General features: G+C 46.4%; 1 protein-coding gene across 1 annotated transcript in view; it reads right to left on the bottom strand.

Moving 5' to 3' along the window:
• Window positions 1–21,802, bottom strand: part of ASPDH (aspartate dehydrogenase domain containing) — a 267,820-nt gene that overhangs the window by 9,226 nt on the left and 236,792 nt on the right. The window contains exon 7 of the mRNA XM_078655309.1: window positions 5,446–5,603. Within this exon, the coding sequence (XP_078511435.1) occupies window positions 5,446–5,603 (158 nt within the window). The remainder of the gene's footprint in view (window positions 1–5,445; window positions 5,604–21,802) is intronic.

The raw sequence follows: 21,802 nt of genomic DNA, 5'->3' as shown, positions 1-21,802 counted from the left end.
TAAAAGTACAGCAACAGCCTGGAAGTCAGGGTAAAAATAATGTAAAGTGGAGAAAATAGTGCGGAGATTATGTGTAGTGGAGAGCGCCGTGACAAAGACAGACTGGTCGGGTAGGACTAGCAGGTGAACCAATGGCTGCAACCGAGTTGCGATCATTTTAGCAACGATTTTTGCAACGATTTTTATATTTGAAAGTGGCCGGTACGATTCGCATGTATTCGGGGACTTGTCAGGTTTCAACAGTGTTACTATTAAGGCCTCCCGAAGGGTCGGGGGGAACTTCCTTGTGTCGTACGCTTCCGCAAAGACTTCCCGTAAGCGGGGGCCAGTTCAGACGTGTATGCCTTATAGAATTCGCTAGGCAGTCCGTCCAATTGGCTGCCTTGCATGTTGGAAGCGACATGATAGCCATTTTAACATCCTCCTCATCAAACGGCAGTACTAGAGACTCCCTGTGCGTGTTGGAAAGCCAGCCCAATGCTATGTCGTCTAGGTATGCACCAATCTCCTCAGGAGAGATATCATGTTTGGCAGCATATAAGCGGGTATAGAATTGCACAATTGTCTCACTGATTTCAGGAGTGGAGTAGTGAGGTACACCATCGTGGTCTAGTATTTCCGCAATATGTTCCTGGGTCCTAGGCGCGGCTAGTTTCTGTGCCAAAGATCTACTCAGGCGCCCTTCCTCCCCTAATAGTGAGCTATCTTACGACGGGCACCGTGCAGCAGCTCTTGATCCACTGTTTCGTCATGTTCGGTGACGAGGGACCGTATATCTGCCAATGGATTGACCTCATATTACCGCTCGAGTGCCGAGATATCGGATGTCAACTTTTTTATTCGGCGCCGGATATCTCGCAGCACTCCTGCCTCCGCTCCAATGCACACCCCTCAAATAGTCACCTTAAAGGCTACCCAGAGCACCCCTGCACTATCGACAGTGCCCTTGTTTTCCGGAAAACAGTTGCCTATCACCTCCGTAACAGTCTGTTTAAAGACCGGGTCAGCCAACTCTGTAGGCTGCAAATGCCACGAATAGGGCGGACATTCGCACGTGGGAACCTGCAGATCCAAAGTTACCCAGGAATGGTCCAACAATGTTCGCGCCTCCTGCTTCACCCCCGTCACCCACGAGTAGGCAGTCTCAGAAAGTAGCCAAAAGTCCAAATGAGACCAGGACCCATGTACTGTAGATATGAACGTGCTTTCCCTGCTATCAGGATGGTGGCACCTCCACACATCATAGATGTTTCCTGCATCACATATTCCCTGCAACACCTCAGAAGCCTGCTTAAGACGCGTCTCACCACTACCCATTCTATCTAACCGTGAATCCAGGCACACATTGAAGTCCCCATCCCAAATGATCGCTGCAGGGGGAAACTCAGAAATCCTACACCACACATCTGAGTAGAAGGATGGGTCATCTGTATTCATGCCGTAGACATTCACAAGCAACACACTCATACCACACAAATGGTCATGGAGGAGCACCACTCTCCCTTACCAGTCTCAGAGGTTGCTTGAGGTTCACACCACCTTTTCTTCAACGTTTCTGCGTGCTCCATGGCTGCTTTAGGAGTGGTAAAAATTTTTGATGCATTTTCAGACCCTATCCGCAAGCTGGGTAAAGCATTGCATAAGGGATCCCTTCCGTTGCAGAAATTTCTTGACTGCCCCAAACTCTCTGCGAGCCGCCTGCACAGCCATAGTGAAGTCCGGGAAAAAAGTGTGAGTTTTCCCTTGATGCTCAATAGTCTCCTTCTCCCTGGACATTCATAGGATGGAGTCGCGGTCCCTATAATTAAGCACCCTAGCAATTACCGGACGAGGGGGCGCATCCGGGACCGGCTTAGGAGCCAGGGAGCGGTGCACATGTTCAATAACAAACATAGACGACAAGTGGGTGGTCCCAAAGATCTCAGTGATCAGCCATTCAATGAAGGTCTCCATGTTCCACACATTCGTGGACTCCGGCAGACCAATAATTTGTATATTGTTCCGCCGGAAGCGGGCCTCCAAATCCTCATTCTTCACTTGAATGAGGGAGAGGACCTTCTCCATATTTAAAGTCTTCCCCGCTACATCACTTAGACCATCTTCAGTGGCGGACACCCGTTGTTCTACCTCTCCCATGTGGGCATTTTGTTTTTCAAGTTGGGAGGACATCTGGTCTAGACGATGGTTCACCGCAGCCATCGCCCCTTCTATGGACTGGAGGCTTTGTTGCATGGCAAGGAGCGTGGTCTCCAGGGTGGATTGTTCTGTCACATGGGCATCTACCTCTGAATCTGAGGCCGCTTCTTGGGAAGGTTTTGGTGTTTTACGCGCCTCAAACGTGAGACGCGTTTGTGATTTTTTAGTCCTGCCCATGATGTAGCCCACACGAGTGTCCTCACAGAGGAAAATACTGTACTCTCTGTATACGGCAGAGGGGGCCACCAAGGTTAGTCAATTATGGGCGCGATATCCATGTCTCTGCACCCCTTCCAGCAGTCAGGATCTCGCACCGTCCTAACCGAGGTGTGGGCCGCCAAAGGACGCCCCTGTATCAATTATAATCAAGGGCAGGTGTGTGGGGGTCAAGCAACAGCCCTCTGAGACAAGTAGTCAGCTGGACACTCCCTCGTAATATTCAGCACCAAAGCGCCCCTTGCAGCGCCACTCCACCAGGCCCAGAGTTATAATGCACTCAGCCCCAATTATCAGAGGCCTAAGTCTACAGCACAGCTTAAATGGAAAGGAGCACCCCACTGCGGTATGAGGTGACTGCACTGTTCAAGTTACAGACCCGGGGTGCCACACCAGCGCCGGCAATGCTCGAAAGTTAATGAGGCGGGTCTCAGGGCCCAGGTGTCTTCAAACGCAGTGATATCCGACCCAATATATCTTCTAACTGTGGCCTATGACAGAAAAGGAGTAGCATTTAGCACTGTGCCTTTGTCTTCAAGGAACACATATGTGGCAGGAGAGGGCAAAAGATTATAATTGTATGAATCCTGAGCCAGGCATGAGTCAATGTGTTAGAAAGAGAAAGTGAGAGATGTGTTCATGAGGATCCATCCCCTAGATGGTTTATCAATATTAGAAGAAGGAAACTACCCATTAGTCCACAATGCAGCCATAGAGCAGTGCAGCTACTTCCACCATCGACTGTGAGCGGTGCCCTCAGGATGTTGTGTATGACCAAGATGAATAAGATATGGTGAGCGTAACACACAACTGGTGCTTCAGACTCTCAGGAATGTGGTTTGTGTAAGACACTTCCAGAAACTGGGTCTGTTCGAAATCCTAAGGACTGTGAATCAATTGTTTTTCTCCAATAGCTAAGCAAGAAATTCTAAGCATTATCCTTGTTTAAGAACAGTTACATCTGACAAGTGCTGCACACCTCAGCTCACACTTAATCAACTCCAGGAGCGCAGCTTTCACTAGTGCCGCTAATGCAGTGACACTAGGATCTGATCACTGCTTATTTTGAGCCAGTGGTTTCCGGTGCTAGGAACCAGCACTTATATGTCAACACTGGCGCTTGTGGAGGTGTGCCATAAGGTGCCACTGTCTGGGATGACCACAATAACAGTCAATTATTAATTCATTATAAATTAAAAATGACTAATACCTGCCACCCAAGCCATTCTCATAGCTTTGAGGGCCTGGAGTAGTCCAAATTGTCACACTTGTAAGAGTGTGATAGTAGTTGTGTTATTTTCATCATTGACAGAGCAGACAGGGGCAATGTGTGGGCAAAGTTGCAGTAACTTCCTGACGTGAGCCCTAGCACTTGTTTATTTTACAAATTAAGCACAGGATACGAGGGACGCCCTTCACCACAGTTAGTGGCTGTTTTTTGTGAGGAAACTATGGGATGGGGGCTCAAATTCCTTGCTTGCAAAATGGAGGGACAGCACAATGCCTGGCATTCCAGCACACAATTCACCCAAATGCATCATGGCCCTTGGTGCCCTTGCTATGCCACTGGTCAGCTAAATATTTGCACCAACTTGTTAATTTAACTGCACATCTTCTGTGGTACTGAGGAGAAAAAAGGAAGCACACCTCTGGGAGTCCAGGGCACTAGGCTGTGGAATGCCTTGGACCAAACCTGAGGGAAACACCTAACACTATGCACAGCAAGAAAAGCCTGAAAGCCAAGTAGTACCAGCTTCCTGCCATTTGAACTTGTTTACATCGGGGGGGTGTCCTCAGAGAGGTGCCATCGTCCTTCTGCTTTTCACACTATCTTCAAACATAGGTGATAAAGTACCTGATAAAGATATTGCAAGTCACCTCTGAATTCCATACCATCACGGCCGGACTGGGAACCGAAACAGGCCCTGGCAAACAGCTCTGCCGGCACTACATTCCTTATACAGGAACTTGGCATTTGGTCTTGTTCCTCTATATGGTTTAAAAGCGAATCCATGCCTTGAAATGCCCTTAGCACTTACGGTAGGGGGTAATTTATCTTCTGTCACATTCACATAAACAAAGGTAAGACATTTTTCTTTGGGGTGAGAATTCCTCAGGAATGGCATGTCTGTATATTTGCATGTCTCCCTCAGAAATTCAGAGTAAGTGGCACCCTTCACAATCTGTTTTGGGTGACACTCTGAGGAATGGGTTATGCCTAGTGAATAACACACTTAGAAATAATGTATATGCAAAATCCCTCCAAAAATGTGTCTTGTGTAATTTGTCTTGGTAGTTGAAACATGCTTGGAACCAAAAGAAGAAGCAACATACCTTACCAACGTACCTAGATATATCAACTGGAGGCGTTAACTAGTGTATTTAGATGCACTCTAAATTATCAAAAGTTTGTAAAAATAGGAGTCACAGAAAGATAGATAGATGGATAAATAAATAGATACAACTCCTTACGGCATGTATGACACCCACAGCAATTGGATGCTTTTGACTGCTTTAGAAATATCTATGTGATTGTGCATGTGTATGTGATTTTGTCCATGGTTCTACTCTGACTGTGAGAATTTGTGTATCCATTGTATGTGCGTATGAGAGACTATGTGATCGTGGCATGGTGTGTGCGTGTTAGACATTAATGTGTTTGATTGTGACTGTGGGTGTGTGTGGGTGCTTGTGTATATGGTTATGTGCATGTGTCTAACTTTGCGATTGTGACTGTGGGTGCTTGTGTGTGTGTGTGTGGTATGTATGTATGTGACTAGGACTGTTCATATTTGAAGGTTGTGTGTGGGTTGTTACATATATGTTTGTGACTGTGTGATAGTGGGTCCTTGTGTGTGCATTATGTGTGTGGTGTGAATGTATGTGACTATGACTGTGGGTTGTTACATGTATGTTTGTGACTGTGTTGGGGTGTTTGTGCATGTGTTAAGAATGTGTGTTTGAGGGAAGTCATCATGAATGGGTTGCACATGTCTGCGGTGTCGGCCTTGGCTTGAAGAAGCAGGCCATTACCCAGGAGGCTGCTCCAGAAGGAAGAGAAGGTGGCGGTGCCAGTCACAGCGCTTGGCATGGCAGGATTCCGGCGGCTGGTGTTCACAGTGAACGTATGCCCACTCTCTTTGTCCACTGGCCCCACAACCTCAATGTCCACCACATGCCAGTCCGGGAGGCTGAAAGAGAGCAGGGTTTATGTCAGAGGTGTTCAGCTTCATTATTTGGGTTGTGTCAGTGTCTTTATTTCAGTGTAACTTTGTAGAGAGTTTTGTAAAGTACAAACATTGTTAAAGTCTCATAGCTTGGCCAACAAGAGCCTGGAGAGAGCCTAACCTAGATTAACCTCTTGAATTAGAGAAAGGATAGGGGGCACATACAGTCCTGGCACAAAGGTGTTCCACTTACCTGGAGACTCAGGACAAGAGTAACCTACCCTGAAGGACAGTTCAAGGACAGTACAGCGATTCAGAGGTACTTGCTGCACAAGAACAGGTCCATAACAGAGCCATTTCTCTCTCCTGGGCTGATCAAAGACAGAGGACCACACCACACATGAAGAGCACCAGGACAGAGGCCCTCACAACCCATGAACAGGCCCAAGTCAGAGGCCCTCACAACCCATGAATGGACCAAGGACAGAGGCCCTCGCAAACCATCAACAGACCAAGGATAGAGGCCCTAAAAACCCATGAACAGCCCCAGGACAGAGGCCCTAACAACCCATGAACAGACCAAGGATAGAGGCTGTCACAACCCATGAACAGACCAAGGATAGAGGCCCTCACAACCCATGAACAGGCCCAGGACAGAGGCCCTCACAACCCATGAACAGCCCAAGGATCGAGGCCCTCACAAACCATCAACAGACCAAGGATAGAGGCCCTCAAAACCCATGAACAGCCCCAGGGCAGAGGCCCTCACAACCCATGACCAGACCAAGGATAGAGGCTCTCAAAACCCATGAACAGCCCCAGGACAGAGGCCCTCACAACCAAAGAACAGACCAAGGATAGAAGCCCTCACAACACGTATACAGCCCTAGGACAGAGGCCCTCACAACCCTTGAATAGATCAAGGATAGAGGCCCTCACAACCCATGAACAGCCCCAGGACAGAGGCCCTCACAACTCGTGAACAACCCCAGGACAGACGCCCTCACAACCCATGAACCGACCAAGGTTAGAGGACCTCACAATCCATGAAAAGCCCCCCAGGGCAAGCTCAGTTCAAAGTCACTCATTTCTCAAGGATCAAAGACAGAGAGTCACACACCACAATTACTGGTTAAGGACAGGGGTCTTCAACACACAAGCGCATGTCCAGGTCATAACCTCACAATGAATGTCCTCCCAACAAGCCCTAAATCCAGAAGCCGGCACAGAAGACAGAAGCAATCTCCCCATGGGTGGACCCAGGACATGGGCAGTTACTACCAGGGACAGACACAGCATTGATCCCCTTATCTAGCAAAAGAAGACCCATGAGAAAGGTCTTCAGTCTGCCAAGCCAAAGGCAGGGCAGAAGTCCACACAATAAAATGAAGGAATAAGAAAGGATAGACACAGGAGAAAGGTTGTTCCCTCCCACACTACTGATCTAGGACAGATGCCCTCACCTGTCATGCCAGATCTTCTGATCTTTTGGCAGAGCAACTGGGCAAACCTTATGACAAGAAATTGGGGGTCTGGAAAGCACTGTGAACTTCCTGAAATGTCAAGAACTCCGTATTCAGGGTTTGTGTCTCAAGTGTGAGGTCAAGCAGTCAAGGTAACCCCTTCAGACATCAATGTATGGTTAGAAATCCAAATATAGCTACCACATGAGTATCGTATAATAAGTAGAGCACTCAGCCAGAACCGTCTCCTTAGAAGTGATTTTTTTTCCATCAATATAATTAATCTATACTAATATAATAAAGAGAGAGCCCAAACCTTTGAGACGGGTAATCTCAGGAACCACAGCACCAATCACAACACCCAATACAGCGTTGGAAAGGGCAGTTGCAGCAGAAGGACATATGCTATGCAGACGCCCACCATATACATTTAAAAGGTAAAAGAACCGTGCCAGCAAAGTAGTCCCTTGTGGGCGTGTCTGCGTTGTGCTGTGGGCGTGTGCTGGGGGCATGACAAACGCTGGGGGCGTGTGGTACGTTCCGCCCTTCATGCCATGTCTCATATCGTGTGCTGTGGGCTTGTGCTGGGGGTGTGGGCGTGTGCGGGGCGCGGGATTACAGAAACAAAAAAAAGCGAGCGTTGTGCCCAATATTTCATTGTTTTTTCTTCCCAGGTTCTGTACATTCCAGCTCCGGGTGTCCACCCTGATCCCTTTAAATAACCCTGCACTCCATAATCATAACCCACCCTTACTCCTTAAAATACCCCAACACCCTTAAACACTAACCCATCTTAACCCTATAAATATACCCTGTACCCCAAAACCCAAACCTATCCCTAAACCCTAAATATACCCCTGTACCCCAAAACCCAAACCTAGCCCTGAACCCTATAAATACTCCTGTACCCCAAAACCCAAACCTAACCCTGAATCCTAAAAATACCCCTGTACCCCAAAATCCAAACCTACCCCTGAAACCTAAAATACCCCTGTACCCCAAAACCCAAACCTAGCCCTGAACCCTTAAAATACCCTTGTACCCCAAAACCCAAACCTAGCCCTGAACCCTAAAAATAACCCTGTACCCCAAAACCCAAACTTACCCCTGAACCCCAAAATACCCCTGTACCCCAAAATCCAAACCTAGCCCTGAACCCTAAAAATACCCCTGTACCCCAAAACCCAAACCTAGCCCTGAACCCTTAAAATACCCCTGTACCCCAAAACCCAAACCTACCCCTGAACCCTAAAAATACCCCTATACCCCAAAACCCAAACCTAGCCCTAAACCCTAAAAATACCCCTGTACCCCAAAACCCATACCTATCCCTAAACTCTAAAACTACCCCTGTACCCCATAACCCAAAACTATATCTGAACCCTTAAAATACCCAAACACCCCAAAACATATACCTCAGTCCCCCAAAACATATAGCCCTATACCCATACCCGTGCCTACCACAAATGAATGTGTTCTTCTGTAATGTAAATTGTGCTCATGCCATGTTGTCGAGTTTGCGCTATATAATATTGCAAGGAAAAATAAAGTAGGGAAACTCGAGTTCACACACTACTGAATGCGCACTCTTATGTGCATCAGCAGTGCACTGTGAATCGGAGCGTTTCACAGGCCTGTCACAGATAAGAAATGCTATCAAAACGAAATCCTACAAAACAATATACTACTGGCCGGCAGCAATTCATACCCGGACATCGTCGGGACGGGCTGCTAGTAGTATAGTAAAACAGAACAGTTTGTAAGCAACATGGTAGCCAAAGAGTGTATGAATATTTGTACTTTTAATAGGCCTGGACAAACTTCACATAATTTCCTTTGCAGAAATAAGTGATGTGCTCAAAAAAATGACACAAATGCCGGTCCAGCATTTTGTGCATACTTTTTCACGTAAAATGCACGCATTTTGGGAATGAGAATACTTTTGCACTAAAAGTTAGTGCAAAATAATGCAATGATGCGAGCAAGATCCGTCCGAGTTTTTTCCATTTACTCACTGATGGAGCAAGGTTTCATACGTAAAAAAACTTGCTTGGATGCAATCCTCTCAAGTAACATGTAATACTGTAACCAACATGTTTGTAAATACTAATAATTGCATTACACCTTTTTACACAATCTAGGGAAAGCTGGCCTATGTGTTTTACAAATAAGTAACCCGACTGTCTAAAAATGGCTGCCAAAAACACGGGAACTTTCTGCGCATGCGTCTACTACATGTAGTGGAGAAGTGTGGCTCAATGGTTAGAGTGGCAGACCCTGATGCAGAGGTCTAGCCTGGGACCAGGGTTCAATCCCCGCCTTGGCGGGTCTTGGGCTCAATTTCCTCGGACCTGATAATTCTCACCTCGGTGCCTATTCTAATCATGGGTCGCACTCTGCAACTCTGGGCAATAGCTTGCTTAATCTCCACAACGGCCCCCACAATGCTAGGATGCCTGGCTTCACCCTGGGGGTGCCCAGGAGTGGGCACTTCACAGGGAAAAGCCAGGAAGGGTTCCACAGCGGTATTCGTACAAGCGCTGAGATACCCCAGCTGGGGTCGATTCGTGCGCTATACAAGTACACTACATGTACATAGTATGACATCCTTTGCTTTGGAGGGAAATCTTTGCACCTTCGCAGTAGCTATTAAGATGACCACTTGCAAGTCAGATGTTAATGCACATGCTATGCTTAAACTAAACCTTGTATGTTTTTTTAAATTGCAAATGCGTCTGAAGCCATGATGGTTTATTTGAAACCCAGCCAAGGATGCTTTAGCCATGAAGCGCTTGGGAACTTTACCTCTCGACTGGAAGAAGAGAAGGAAAGAAGACAAAAGTTGCAAACATTGTATATGTTTCCAATGTGAAATGCGGGTGGGAATTAAGCTTGGGAAAGTAAAATTAAGGGGTGGGAATATCGAACTATGAACTAAGGAAAAAAAGCATTACATTAGTATGGTGTGATGACCTCTCCTCATCCTTTTGTCCAATCAGAAGTAGGGGTTTTCATGAATATTGAAACATTGGGGGTGGTACATACATTTACAATAGTATAACTAAGGTAGGCTTAGTCAGTTAGATGTCAAACTTGTCAACGACCTGTCACAGACCCATCAGACGCAGAAGACGGCGGATGCCACAGAGGTCAGAGACGCTGTTCGAGCACTCTGAGAGAAGAATAAAGAGAGAAGAGTCAGAGAAATTGCTGAAGAAGACAAACTTGTCCATCTAGAAGGGGAAGAAACGGGGAGGGCAGTACCAGAGAGGGGTGCGATGCTGGAGTTGCACTTAGAAGACGTGATCTATCCTGTCCTGAACCCGTCCTGAACTGTCAGCTCCTGACTACTCGGGAGTACCCTTTCCCAGCTCCTTGGCCAGGGGTTGGTGCTCACACCTTCTAGATAAATATAATTCCGTCTAGTATGTTCTTATACTGTTCTTTGTTTCCACCCTTTCCATGTACTATCTTCTTGAGATTTAACTAAGTTATTGTGTCTTACTCTTGATCATTTTCCTTAAAGAAATTGGTGTATGACATGTATTGGTATCTGACTCACAAAATTATTCAATAGATAAAACGTTTAAAACTCTCTCTCTCGAGTCTGTGGTCATTTAAAGAAATAAAGGTAAATGTAATTTCTACCTATTCTGCTAACAACCTGATCTATTGACCAGAGGAAATTAAGATCCAAGGTGATAGGGTTGGTAAGAATTGGTGTAAAGGTAAATTCACCACAAAGGAAATGATAAAATCTTGATTGCAGCAGTGATTATCGGCTTACCTTTGAATATTATGGGCCCAGGTGAGTATGGTAGTTCATGAGTAACCAAGCTGGTAACCACACTGGATCACCACAATCGAATTTCTATTAGAATGAAATACCAATTACGTAAAGTGGCCTAATAGCATTTTCCCTGGCATTTTGTGTAAAGAGCATAATGCAAAATGTCATATATTACGTGGGATTACACTCCAATAAATGTAATTTTGCCTGGCCTAATCCTTGAGAGGCTTAATTGTACCTGCTCACAGCCTAGACCCTAAACCTTGGGCAATATCACACATTTGCCCAAGCATCTCTGAGTGGAATATGTGTACAAAGATGATCAGAACACAACCTTTGAGCATTCATTTACGTTTTGCTGGTCCTGCATACGGCAGACAGATACAATCAAGATGCAATCTTTATTGTGGCGTAGAGAGCAAAAATCAAAATGTGCCACCTGTCGCAATTCTGGTACCAGATGGTAACGAGATAAAACTTGGGAGCATATTAGCAAGGGCGTTGTCGCCGCTTTAGCAGCACTTTTTCCGATAAAGCGGCGATTTATTTATCGCCCAATTACCAAGCTGTCGATAACAGCAAATAGCGACAGCTTTCAGGCGATAGCGACTGCTTTGGGGCTTGCATTGCATGTCAGCGCTATTTATCGCTAATGACAAGCAAAGTTGGCGTAACCAAACTGGTAGCGACTGAAAGCAGTCGCTAACACAGCTATTGCCCATTAGCAAGAACCGCGAAGCGATAAAAAAAAGCGGGCTTACCGCGATTAGCGCCAGGATTTTACACCTGGTAAAAACCTGACTTAGCCATAACAGTCAATGGGAGGTGGATTCTACGGCTAAGTCCCCACCTGCCTATTAGCGAGATTTTCCTGAGCGATAGGATTTTATATCGCTGGAAATCTCACGTTAAAGATGGGATTCACCGCTAGTGCTGGATTTTATGTCACCGTGGAGGATAAACTTTGGTAATACTGCATTTTTCAGCAATAGGAGGCGATTAAAAAAATCACGCTAAGCGCGGTTTGCGATAATTATCGCAAGTTGTTGCTAATATGCCCCTTGGTGTGGTCATGCCATCTCTCCTCCAGTTGCCACCTAGGAGGTCCTTGTCTCAGAAGATGTCCACAGGCATGTGAAGAGGGAGTTACATGCATACTACACAACCAGCAGCAGAGGCCAAGCCACAGTGTCTCAGACATGTCAGTTTTTGCCACTGGTGGGATTCAGTTTCTAGGGAATGATCTTTGAATTGTGACATTGATGGGTTAGTCAGGTAGGTCTCTCTCCACTGGAAGACAACTCCTGGAGCGGCCCACATAGTCAAAGATAAAATCCGCCATATTACAATAATAACAATGGTCCACCTGAGAGGTTTCTTGAGCTCTTCCCTCAGCAACCATGACTTCAGCTGGGACGAAAGTCACACACAAGACTCTACATGGCAAGCATAGAGATAAGCAGATAGGCAATGTCTAAAACGTTGCTGTTTGTTTTGGTTGGGCAGAGAAAGACACATCTTTGTCTAGGCAAAAAGTTCTCAAACACATCTGTTGGGAGTGAGTCTGAACCATTTCTTCTGGTAGCATTCTACTCTTTCTTCTCTGACATCAACATATAGAATTATAGATGGGTGACAGTCAATAACAGGAATGATTTCCACCGAGATGTTCTGAGTGATGTAAACAGATGTTATCAATGTCTGTGATATTATTCAGATTCCCAAAGTTAATAATATCCCTGTTACTCACTTTCTTACCATCTATAATTTTGTTATGTATGGCCACCAAATGAATCTGCCCCTGTGTTCAACTGCTACACTTGGGCAGGGGAATAATGGGGGAGCCATAGATACATTGGGTCTACTCCCTGTCCCATATAAAACAAGCATTTGCAATGCAATAGGTCTCGCATTAATTAGGTTTGAGCTATTGGCTTTGCTAAATATTGCAACAAAAGTCTATAAATTGTAGGCCAAAAAAATGTGTATTTATTTTTGTAGCAATGGTGGCATGCTGCACTTTAGATGAATATGTTTAAAAGTAAAGTGTGCCATACTGCAATAGCAACAATAGTTAATTGTGGATGCGTTAATAATTGATATGTGCACTGATGGCTGGTGGTGTGTGTGCCTGTAGAAATTGTGCACTGACGGCTGGTGGTGTGTGTGCCTGGTGGAAGAGTGCACTGACGACTGGTGCTGTGTGCCTGGTGAAAGCGTGCCCTGATGTCTGGTGGTGTGTGCCTAGTGGAAGCATGCACTGACGGCTTGTGGTGTTTGTGCCCGGTGAAAGCGTGCACTGACGACTGGTGGTGTTTGTGCCCAGTGAAATCGTGCATTGACGACAGATGTTGTCTATGCCTGGTGAAAGTGTGCACTGACGGTGTGGATGTGTGCGTGGTTGTGTGTGTGATTGTGTGCATGTGGTTGTATGTATGGTTGTGGTTGTGTGTGGTTGTGTGTGGTTGTGGTTTTGTGTGTGGTTGTGTGTGTGGTTGTGTGTGGTTGTGTGTGGTTGTGTGTGTGTGTGGTTGTGTGGATGTGTGTGTGGTTATGTGTGTGTGGTTGTGTGTGGTTGTGTGTGGTGGTTGTGTGAGGATGTGTGTATGGTGGTGTGTGTGGTTGTGTGTGTGGTTGTGTGGTGTGTTTGTGTGTGTGGTTGGTTGTGTGTGTTTATTTGTATGTGGTTTTGTGTGTGTGTGTGTGGTATGTAGAAGTCTGTAAAAGAACTTTGCTCACACTTGCTCCCGCCTGCTGCTCCGACATTGGCTTAATGCTGTGCCACTCTCCTTATGTGCTTTCTAAATCGTTAATGCGGCAAAATGTTACTTTCGTTTTTTTTCAGGAAGCAGCACCGCCTATCTACAGTTTTCAACCACTTGGGTGGTTTTATGGGTTGTTGAGGGGAAATCTTTTCTCAATTGTTGCAGCCCACAATGCTGACCTGCATCGTCTAATATGGAGACAAAGTACTAATGTTGTTATGCGCGGCTATCTAATTATCTCGCTGTGGAGCGAGGCCACCACATCGCTTTGCTGTACTGAGCCGGTCCAATCGCATTATGGCTGTGGCTGGAGCCGCTTTTCTTTCCACCCGTCACTGCGCACAGCCACCATGTATTGTACCTATTTAGCTCGCTTTGATTTGAGGCCGTGGGATCCCTCTGTTACACCGAGCCGGCCCAGCTCCTCTTTTTGGTGCACCACGACTTTCACATTTCACTGATTCTGCTTCAGACACACGCTGGGAAGCTCGGCGAGAATCTACATATTGCCAGGGCTTTAATGTACAATAAATGGCATCCTGAGGGTTATTGCATAGTCGGGGACAAACAATTGAGAAAATCTAACTATCTTTTTTACGTGGCATTTCACAGATCTGAAGAGCAGGTTGTTCTGGAGTTATACAATTCTCTCTTACACACGTTGAAAGATGAAAGGCAGAGCCTCCCTAGAGAATATAAACGTGTTTCCTTAATATAACACACTCCGCTTAACTATTGTGTCTCCGAGTACTTCTTCATACAGTCTGCACTACTGTTATTATTACTCAGATTGATGCCACTCATTTTATTGGAAATATGAGGCAGAGTAACCTCTGATATTTATGTAACTCGCAGGTGCACCGGCATGTCTCTTAGAAAGGCAATATAGTAATTCTTATTCAAAATGTCTTTATTCGGCACAGAAATTGGCCATAAAAGATGGACAAATAAAAACATCACAAAAAACAGGTATAACATTAGAATGTGTTAATGTAGTAATACTATATAGTGGGGACAATTGTTATTTAATTCGATTTCGCTCATGTTGTCGGAATGATGAACAGCAAGACAGCCCTGTCAGAACAAATAGCGTGTTTTTATTTTTTTTACTACATTACAATGTTTACTGGCACCTTACTGTGTCTAGAAATGGGTGTTATTTATTATTTACCTCGACGGCAATAGACTAGTGTATGTAGGATAACAGTTGAATAGGACCTATCAAATGGGGATTTCAGTCTTTGGAATTCAATTTGAAGGGTAGGCTAAAAAAGTGAGGTTTAACTGATCTTCGAACAGCTGGTTACTACTATGCCTTTGGATTTTTGCACTTTCTTTTCCCGCACCTGCAAATGACATCTGTTTACAAGGTCGTCTTCTAAAAGGCTCACCCAATTGAAGACCAACATTTTATAGTGCTGTTTATCGAGGAAGAAGGTCTAGAGATCGCTGCTTCTGGAATGGGAATGTATTAATTTATTGAGGAGTATTTTAGAGTGCTACGCTTGACTTTCATTTACTTCTGAGCGATCAGCGACAATAAACCAAGTTTATGGAATACACATTCATCCTTCCGCAGAGCGCAATATCATGCAAGTAGATACTTACATGTAGATACTTCCAATAAAAAACATCTTATTTGCTAAACATTATAACAAGACGTGAGCGTGCACTGCTGAAACCGAAACCTGTCGTGGGGCAGGTCTTCCGTCTTCTGAGAGAAGCCCGCGCCCACGGAGTGGCTGACCCAGAGGAGCAGTGGTGACGCGGGGCTCCCATGCCTGAGGGAGAGCCCCGCGGAAGCTGCAGAAGTCCGGAGTGGCGCCGATGCGGTGAGTGGGGCTTAGTTGTACTGGGGGGGTGGCGGCGGCAGGGGGATTGTGTGGTGTGTGTCTCTGTATGTTTGCGCTTCTGTGTGTATGTTTGCATGCGTGTATGTGCGCTCATGTGTGTGCATGCGTGTGTCTCTCTGTGTGTGCGCTAGTGTGTGTGTGCGTGTGTCTCTCTGTGTGTGCGCTCGTGTGTGTGTGTGCGTGCGTGTGCGAAGCGAAAGCAGGGGGGTGTGGCTGTGTGTGTTGGAGGCATTCAAGGGAGACAGGAGATGGTGAATGCGCCCGCGACCTGATCCGATTACGGCATGCTGCGCGTGCCCATCTCCTGTCTCCTTGAAAGCAGACTCCACGACTATAGGTCTCGCTGCGACATGATGCGTCGCAGGTGCGAGACCTAAAAAGTACCTTCCTGCCATCCACCCTCACCACATGTGCCTTATCACAAGGGTGTTCTCTCTTCTATCATCAGAGGAAAGAGCCAGTGCTATGCCGTCACGCTGTCTAAGACCTCTGCCAGAGCAGCCTAATTCCTTTAAGATGCAGCAACAGTGGGAACCAACTTTTATTTTCCCATGTTGCTATGTCCTTGTAATAAGAAATCTTACTCAGATACTGGTGTTCACAATAGCGGCTCTCAGTGAGAGCCACAGAAAACAACAGTTGTCTTCCACAGTACTAGATCCTATCCCTGACTGAGGAGGAGAACAGCAATGTAATACCATGACATTTGTCCTGTTGGTGCACAGAGCTTCCAAGACATCAAAGTTTACATATTCGTGGATCTCCAGCTCCATTGTATATCCTAAAGTTGGGGCAGTGCAAATCTACCATCCATTCAGGTGCTGTGCTACACTCAAATGTTTGGAGGCAGCCAACCAAATTCAAGTGATACTCTGGGGGCAGAAACAAAGAAGGAACATTCTAGTCCACTAGTACTGGGAAATCAGATACTGCAAACAACTACCACTAGGGTGAGAATGAAAAACTCGAGGGCATATTCACAAGCTGGTGCAAACTGCAGACAATACCAGTATTCCCACGATAACTGTCCCCAAATGTATCCCCACAGTGGACACCAGCAACCAGTGGTGGCCGCTCCATTAGGGCGTCGGAGCGCCGCCTCACTGCTTTCTCACAGTGGGAGAAGCAGAAAATAAAATGGCATTCTAAATAGCATTTTATTTTCCACTTGTCACGCTACGAGAAAGCAGACTGCACTGGGTATGCCTGGTTTGTGTCGAGAGCCTGGTTACGGGCGGGCTGGTGGGCGGGTCGGGGAGGAGTGTCTGTCACCACTCTGAGTGCCCTGACTGCTTAGTCAGCCTTGGGGCTGACCAAAGCAGTCATGCACACTCTACATTTTCTCTATGTAGGCTGCTGTAGCCTATATAGAGAAAATGGCATCCCAACAAGTGCCCGGTAGGGCGCCGCCCGGGACTCTGCTCAATCACAACGGTGCCATTTCAGCGTTGTGATTAGGTTAAGGGAGGGGAGGGAGGATACATGCTTCCTTCCAGAATGTTCCAGGAAACCCCGTTGGGACCGTCACCCGGCCAGGAACGGAGGTGGCGCGAGACTAGCAAGGTACATTTTTTTATTTTATTTTCAACCCACCTCTCCCCCTGCGCAAACATCCCCCTGCGCGAATCTCTCCTCCCCTCCCGCAAATCATGCCAGCCACAACTTTCCATGTGCAGGCTGACGTACTTGCGAGCGCGAGCTGCCTGTACTGCAGCACTGTAGGAATTTGCCCTATTGTAAAAGCTCTGCCTGCTTTTAACCAATGATTTGCCACTACAAACTTGCATACACCAACATCACTTTGTCGCTGATTTTTGGATGCAAGGTCCTTGGTAGCCCGTGTGTTTTAGGCTGCTAGAGCGCTTTGAATTCAATGCATTGAAATATACTGTGTATTGAAGGTAAATCCTACTGCTAGCAACATATGCGTGCAGGTTTAACCACAAAGAAAGCACGTGTTATTCCGTATATTAGGGATTGAATTAACGCCTACTTGACCAGCTGGAATTATCTAGTCATTACAGTGTCATTTCGCTGGTTTATAGCTTTTGCGGATTACACCTAGAGTTGCTGCTGGAGGCACCTCTGTGAGAGGTCCGCACTGGCATTGTCAGCCCTGCGCTATCCTTTGTTCCCCCTAAGAGGAAGGAGAGAGCTGCAGAAGCCGTAGCATGAAACGGCGTGCCCACTGATTCCTCCCTGCTGACATCTCTGACCCTGCATGGAGACTGGTCTGCCTCCCAGGCCGCTATCATGCCACCTGTGCCAGCACTGCCCTGTTAAATGGGTTTTGGGGGGGCGGCCGACAACCGGGAGGACTGACACCCCCGGGGGTCTTTGGGGCCTGGGGCAGCAAGGGGGGGGAGGAAAACACACGGAGCATAGGGGGATTTGGGCTTCTTGGGCTGGGGGCGGTTTGGTTGGGCTCCTGTTGGGCTGGGGCTTAGGCTAGTTGGGCTGGGGGGCTATTTTAGCGGACATTTTGTGTCACTGACCACCATTTCGGTGGCAGTGGCACAGCAGCCGGCGGGGGTCCTGGTCTCGTGTTTTTTCTCACCCTCCCAACCAGTGTTAGAAGTTATTAGGGGTGTTTTTTCCCTAAGGTTTGGCTGTTAGGTCCCTGACAATTCTGGGGGAGGCTTTGGGGTTTTTCTGGGGCAGGTGAGAAGGAGGGGTTTTGAGCAGAGGGGTTTTCTTGGGAGCCAGTGCATCAGGTATCAGATGTTGGTGGGTTCTCGTGTCGCTGGAACAGGTGCAGGTGTGCAATACAGGAGGTTGGCGCTTTTCCTAGCAGAAAAAGGGGACTAAGGGTAGGAGGCCTGGGTTTGTTTGCCAATGGGTGGGGATTGCAGAGGTCAAGGGATGTTTAGTTCGGTAAGGAGGCATGTTGCAGGTGGGATGTTATGGTTATGTTGTGATTATGTTGAGAATTGGGGGAAATCATTTAGGGGAGGGGGTGGGGGGTCTGTTAGGTAATTCATATTTAGTGAGGTTTAGGTTTGTTCGGCACAGGCCAAGGTTTTGTTCTCAGGGTGCACCTGCTTCCAATAAAGCGGCCTTTGTCACACCGTAATACTGTGTCTGTGGTCAGTTTCTCACCTCCCACCCTCCTGGAGGGCCCCAAATACTTGCTGACAAGTGCACTAGCAGGCGACCGCAGGCTCCTTTAATCACCATGGGCACGAGGAGCGCTGCACAGAAACCCGCATCGCCAGCGCTGGGTGTCCCACAGCGTCAGCGAAGCCCGGAAGATTGCAGCGAGAGTGAGCAGCTCATGAAAGCTGCCCTGCAAGACCAGAACAGTCTGAGGATGCCACCAGGGTGACAGGGCGCGGCAAGACCCGATGTGGCACTTAAGAAGTTAACAAAAAAACAAACAAACCCGAACTGTAATCACACTCCCCGCCTAAACTCTGAGTACCGGTAGAGCTGGAACAGATCCTAGTCTCCTGCCTTATAATGAGGGCGGGAGCTGTTACGGAAAGCTGAGACTGGATGAGAGAGCCTGTATGCCCCCTGGGGTCCGCTGCCCAGATGTTCTACTCGGGCAGGAAGGAGGCCGAGATCAGGGAGGCAGCATCTCTTCGGCAACAGAGGAGGATAAAGAAGTCGTTGCAGTTCATGAACAATGACTCAGCAGACCTGCTGCCTTTGGACGGGCTGAAGAAAAAGGACACGGTGAGCATTTACTAATTACATCCATTCCTCACCCTTACTTTCACTTATGAACATCACAATATATAAATGTTGTGACTGGAGTGGGGAAAGGACGTGTTCAAGGTGCGTGAGCACTCAATGATTATTTATACAGAGAGAGAAGACGTAGTAGCATCCAATATGAAATGGGGGCAAATTACTCTTTCATTCGTTTTGTCCCGCCCCCACCCCCGATTCTCATTACTGGGAGATTTACAACAGCAGCCCTTAACCCTAGAGGGAAGTACCATATGATTATTATAAGTTTTAATTATAGTACTGCTGTTCCGAAGTTGTGTAGATTAAGCTTTTGTTTATTATAATTTTGTGAAGTGTCCCCATCCATTTCGCAGCATAGCACTCAATTACGAATCTTTTACTTGCTTCGTGGGACACCGCATTATCGCATCAGTTTATTGAAATGCAGCCTTATGAAAGCTGAATACACAAATACATTCTTAAGCATACTAATGTATTCTTGCTTACACATGAGTTTAATGAAACACCACTCGATTAGCACGTGGCTTGACAGTACAAGGCAGCAAACTCGACATTCCAGCGCTTTGAGTCTCCGCCATATGGCATATTTTTCCACAGAAATTGTACAAAGTCCATAGGGTAAAACTAGAAACAGAAATATTAATTTTTGACTATTTATAAACATCTCTAATATGAGTTAGTTCACACATTTTAGAATTATGTTCCCTATATGCCCGCCCATCTACCTGTTTGGCTGTCTGAATATCTGACTGTCAGTCACTCGGTCCCTACTCACCTTGCATACCGTGGGCACACTCCAGCAGCTCTTCCATGAGTACAGAACGTTATTTTATTTAAACTATACATAAAAGTGGGTTTGCTCTATGAGGAGGGGGCTTTTAAAAAACAACCACCAAGCTCCCATTTGCGGCTGCCAACTTGCATGGACCTAAGCTTTGGCAATATGATGTTTGAGGAACTGTAGAGTTTGTGGAGGAGAATTCCACAAACATGTTTTTGCACACTAATTAATGCTAGAGAGTTGTAAATGAAATACCTTTGCTGTGTTTCGTTTTCTGTAGTTCTGGATAAATACATATTAGCATGGTAAGAAGGGACAGCAAAACAGTGCAGGCGTCGCAGGATGGGATAGCAATCATATACTACAAGGCTGCATGTAGATGAACATAGAAGAGAGATGTACAGGGCTGTGCTGCTAAGTGACAAGGACCTAGCAAGGCGATGAACATAACAGAGAGAGATGTGCTAGACCTTGCGTCTGTTCGACAGGGATAAAGTAAGGCGATGAATATAGTGTTCGAACTGTACTAAGGGGAAAGTTGTGTAAATGTAAAGCGCTCTGATACCCTATTAGGGTCATGTTTGCGCTATATAAAACACCAAATAAATAAATAGAAGAGAGACATACAAGGTTGTGCTGGTGTTTGACAGGGACATAGCAAGGCAATGAACATAGAAGGGAGATGTACAGGGGTGTGATGCTACTTGACAGGGGAGTAGAAAGGCAAATAACATTTGCGTTATTACCCTTCCTGCTTTCTCAAATTTTCTTGAAAATGCACCATTGGTCTACTCAACCCTCCGTAGGTTGTTCCAGCTTGCTCGCTACACTCACTCGCAGCAGTGCACTCCAATAATTATTTTCACCATATTCAAATCTCACCAGCCGCCACTGCCACCAACTAACACTAATGAGATGCAGAGTAGGCGTTGCCGTGCAAAAACACACGAGAAAACCACAACACCACATTCACAACGAACTGCCAGATCTGCAAAGCGAAGCAAAAACAGGGGACAACCCGCGGTAGCACCAGGGATTTTACACCTTCCTTTTGCTGGTGTTAAGCAGGACGCCTAACTGCAGCATGGAAGGGAACACAGCCAGGACCCTTTTAAGATGCAAGTATTCCAGATGGAAGGTGTCTGCCTAAGTAGGCACCACTAAAATTACAGTATTTTTGGTTAAAACAAATGGTCAGACTTCGAGGATGCTGATTGCCGTGGTCACCATGCTGCCAGTCTCAGAGTGACACCTGGCTTCCAGCAGGGGCAGTGTTGAGCCGGTAGCTATAAGTAGTGATGATGGGACTTTTCAGGCGATAATTGGCCATTCACAACGTATCGCCGGCTAATGCAGGATTTTAATTCGCCATCGCTATGATTAGTATGTGAGTTTTGACACCCCTTCCCTGTCACTATCGCCATGTACCGCGGACTTGAAAATACCCTGCTAACATGGCGATATTAATCAGGGTTAGGCAGCGTTAACTTTTCTCGGAATGACTGACGATGGTGATAGTTATCGCCCGTCTTTGTGAATATCCCCCTCACTTTCGGGATGGAAAGTGGGAAGGAGAAGCAGAAAAAGAGTAAGGGACAGCAGAAAATGAAAGGAAGGAAAAGAATAAAGAAACAAAAAAGGGGAAGAATTAAAGAAGGAAAGACATAATTGAATTAAGGAAAATACATCTAGAGGAGAGACAAATAAAACAGCAGAATGGAGAGAAGAAAGAAGGAAGTGATGAAGAAAAGACAGATGGAAGAAGGAAAAAAGAAGGAGACGGAAGGGAAGAATGACAGGAAAAATGGAGGAAAACATTGAAGAAGGGAATAAAAGATAGGAGGTAGGGAAAAGAATAAATGCATGGAAAGAAGG

The sequence above is a fragment of the Lissotriton helveticus genome, chromosome 7, assembly GCF_964261635.1.
Source record: "Lissotriton helveticus chromosome 7, aLisHel1.1, whole genome shotgun sequence".
Taxonomy (NCBI): domain Eukaryota; kingdom Metazoa; phylum Chordata; class Amphibia; order Caudata; family Salamandridae; genus Lissotriton; species Lissotriton helveticus.
The sequence above is the reverse complement of the archived record's forward strand: the minus strand, read 5'-3'. Positions and strand labels throughout refer to the sequence as shown.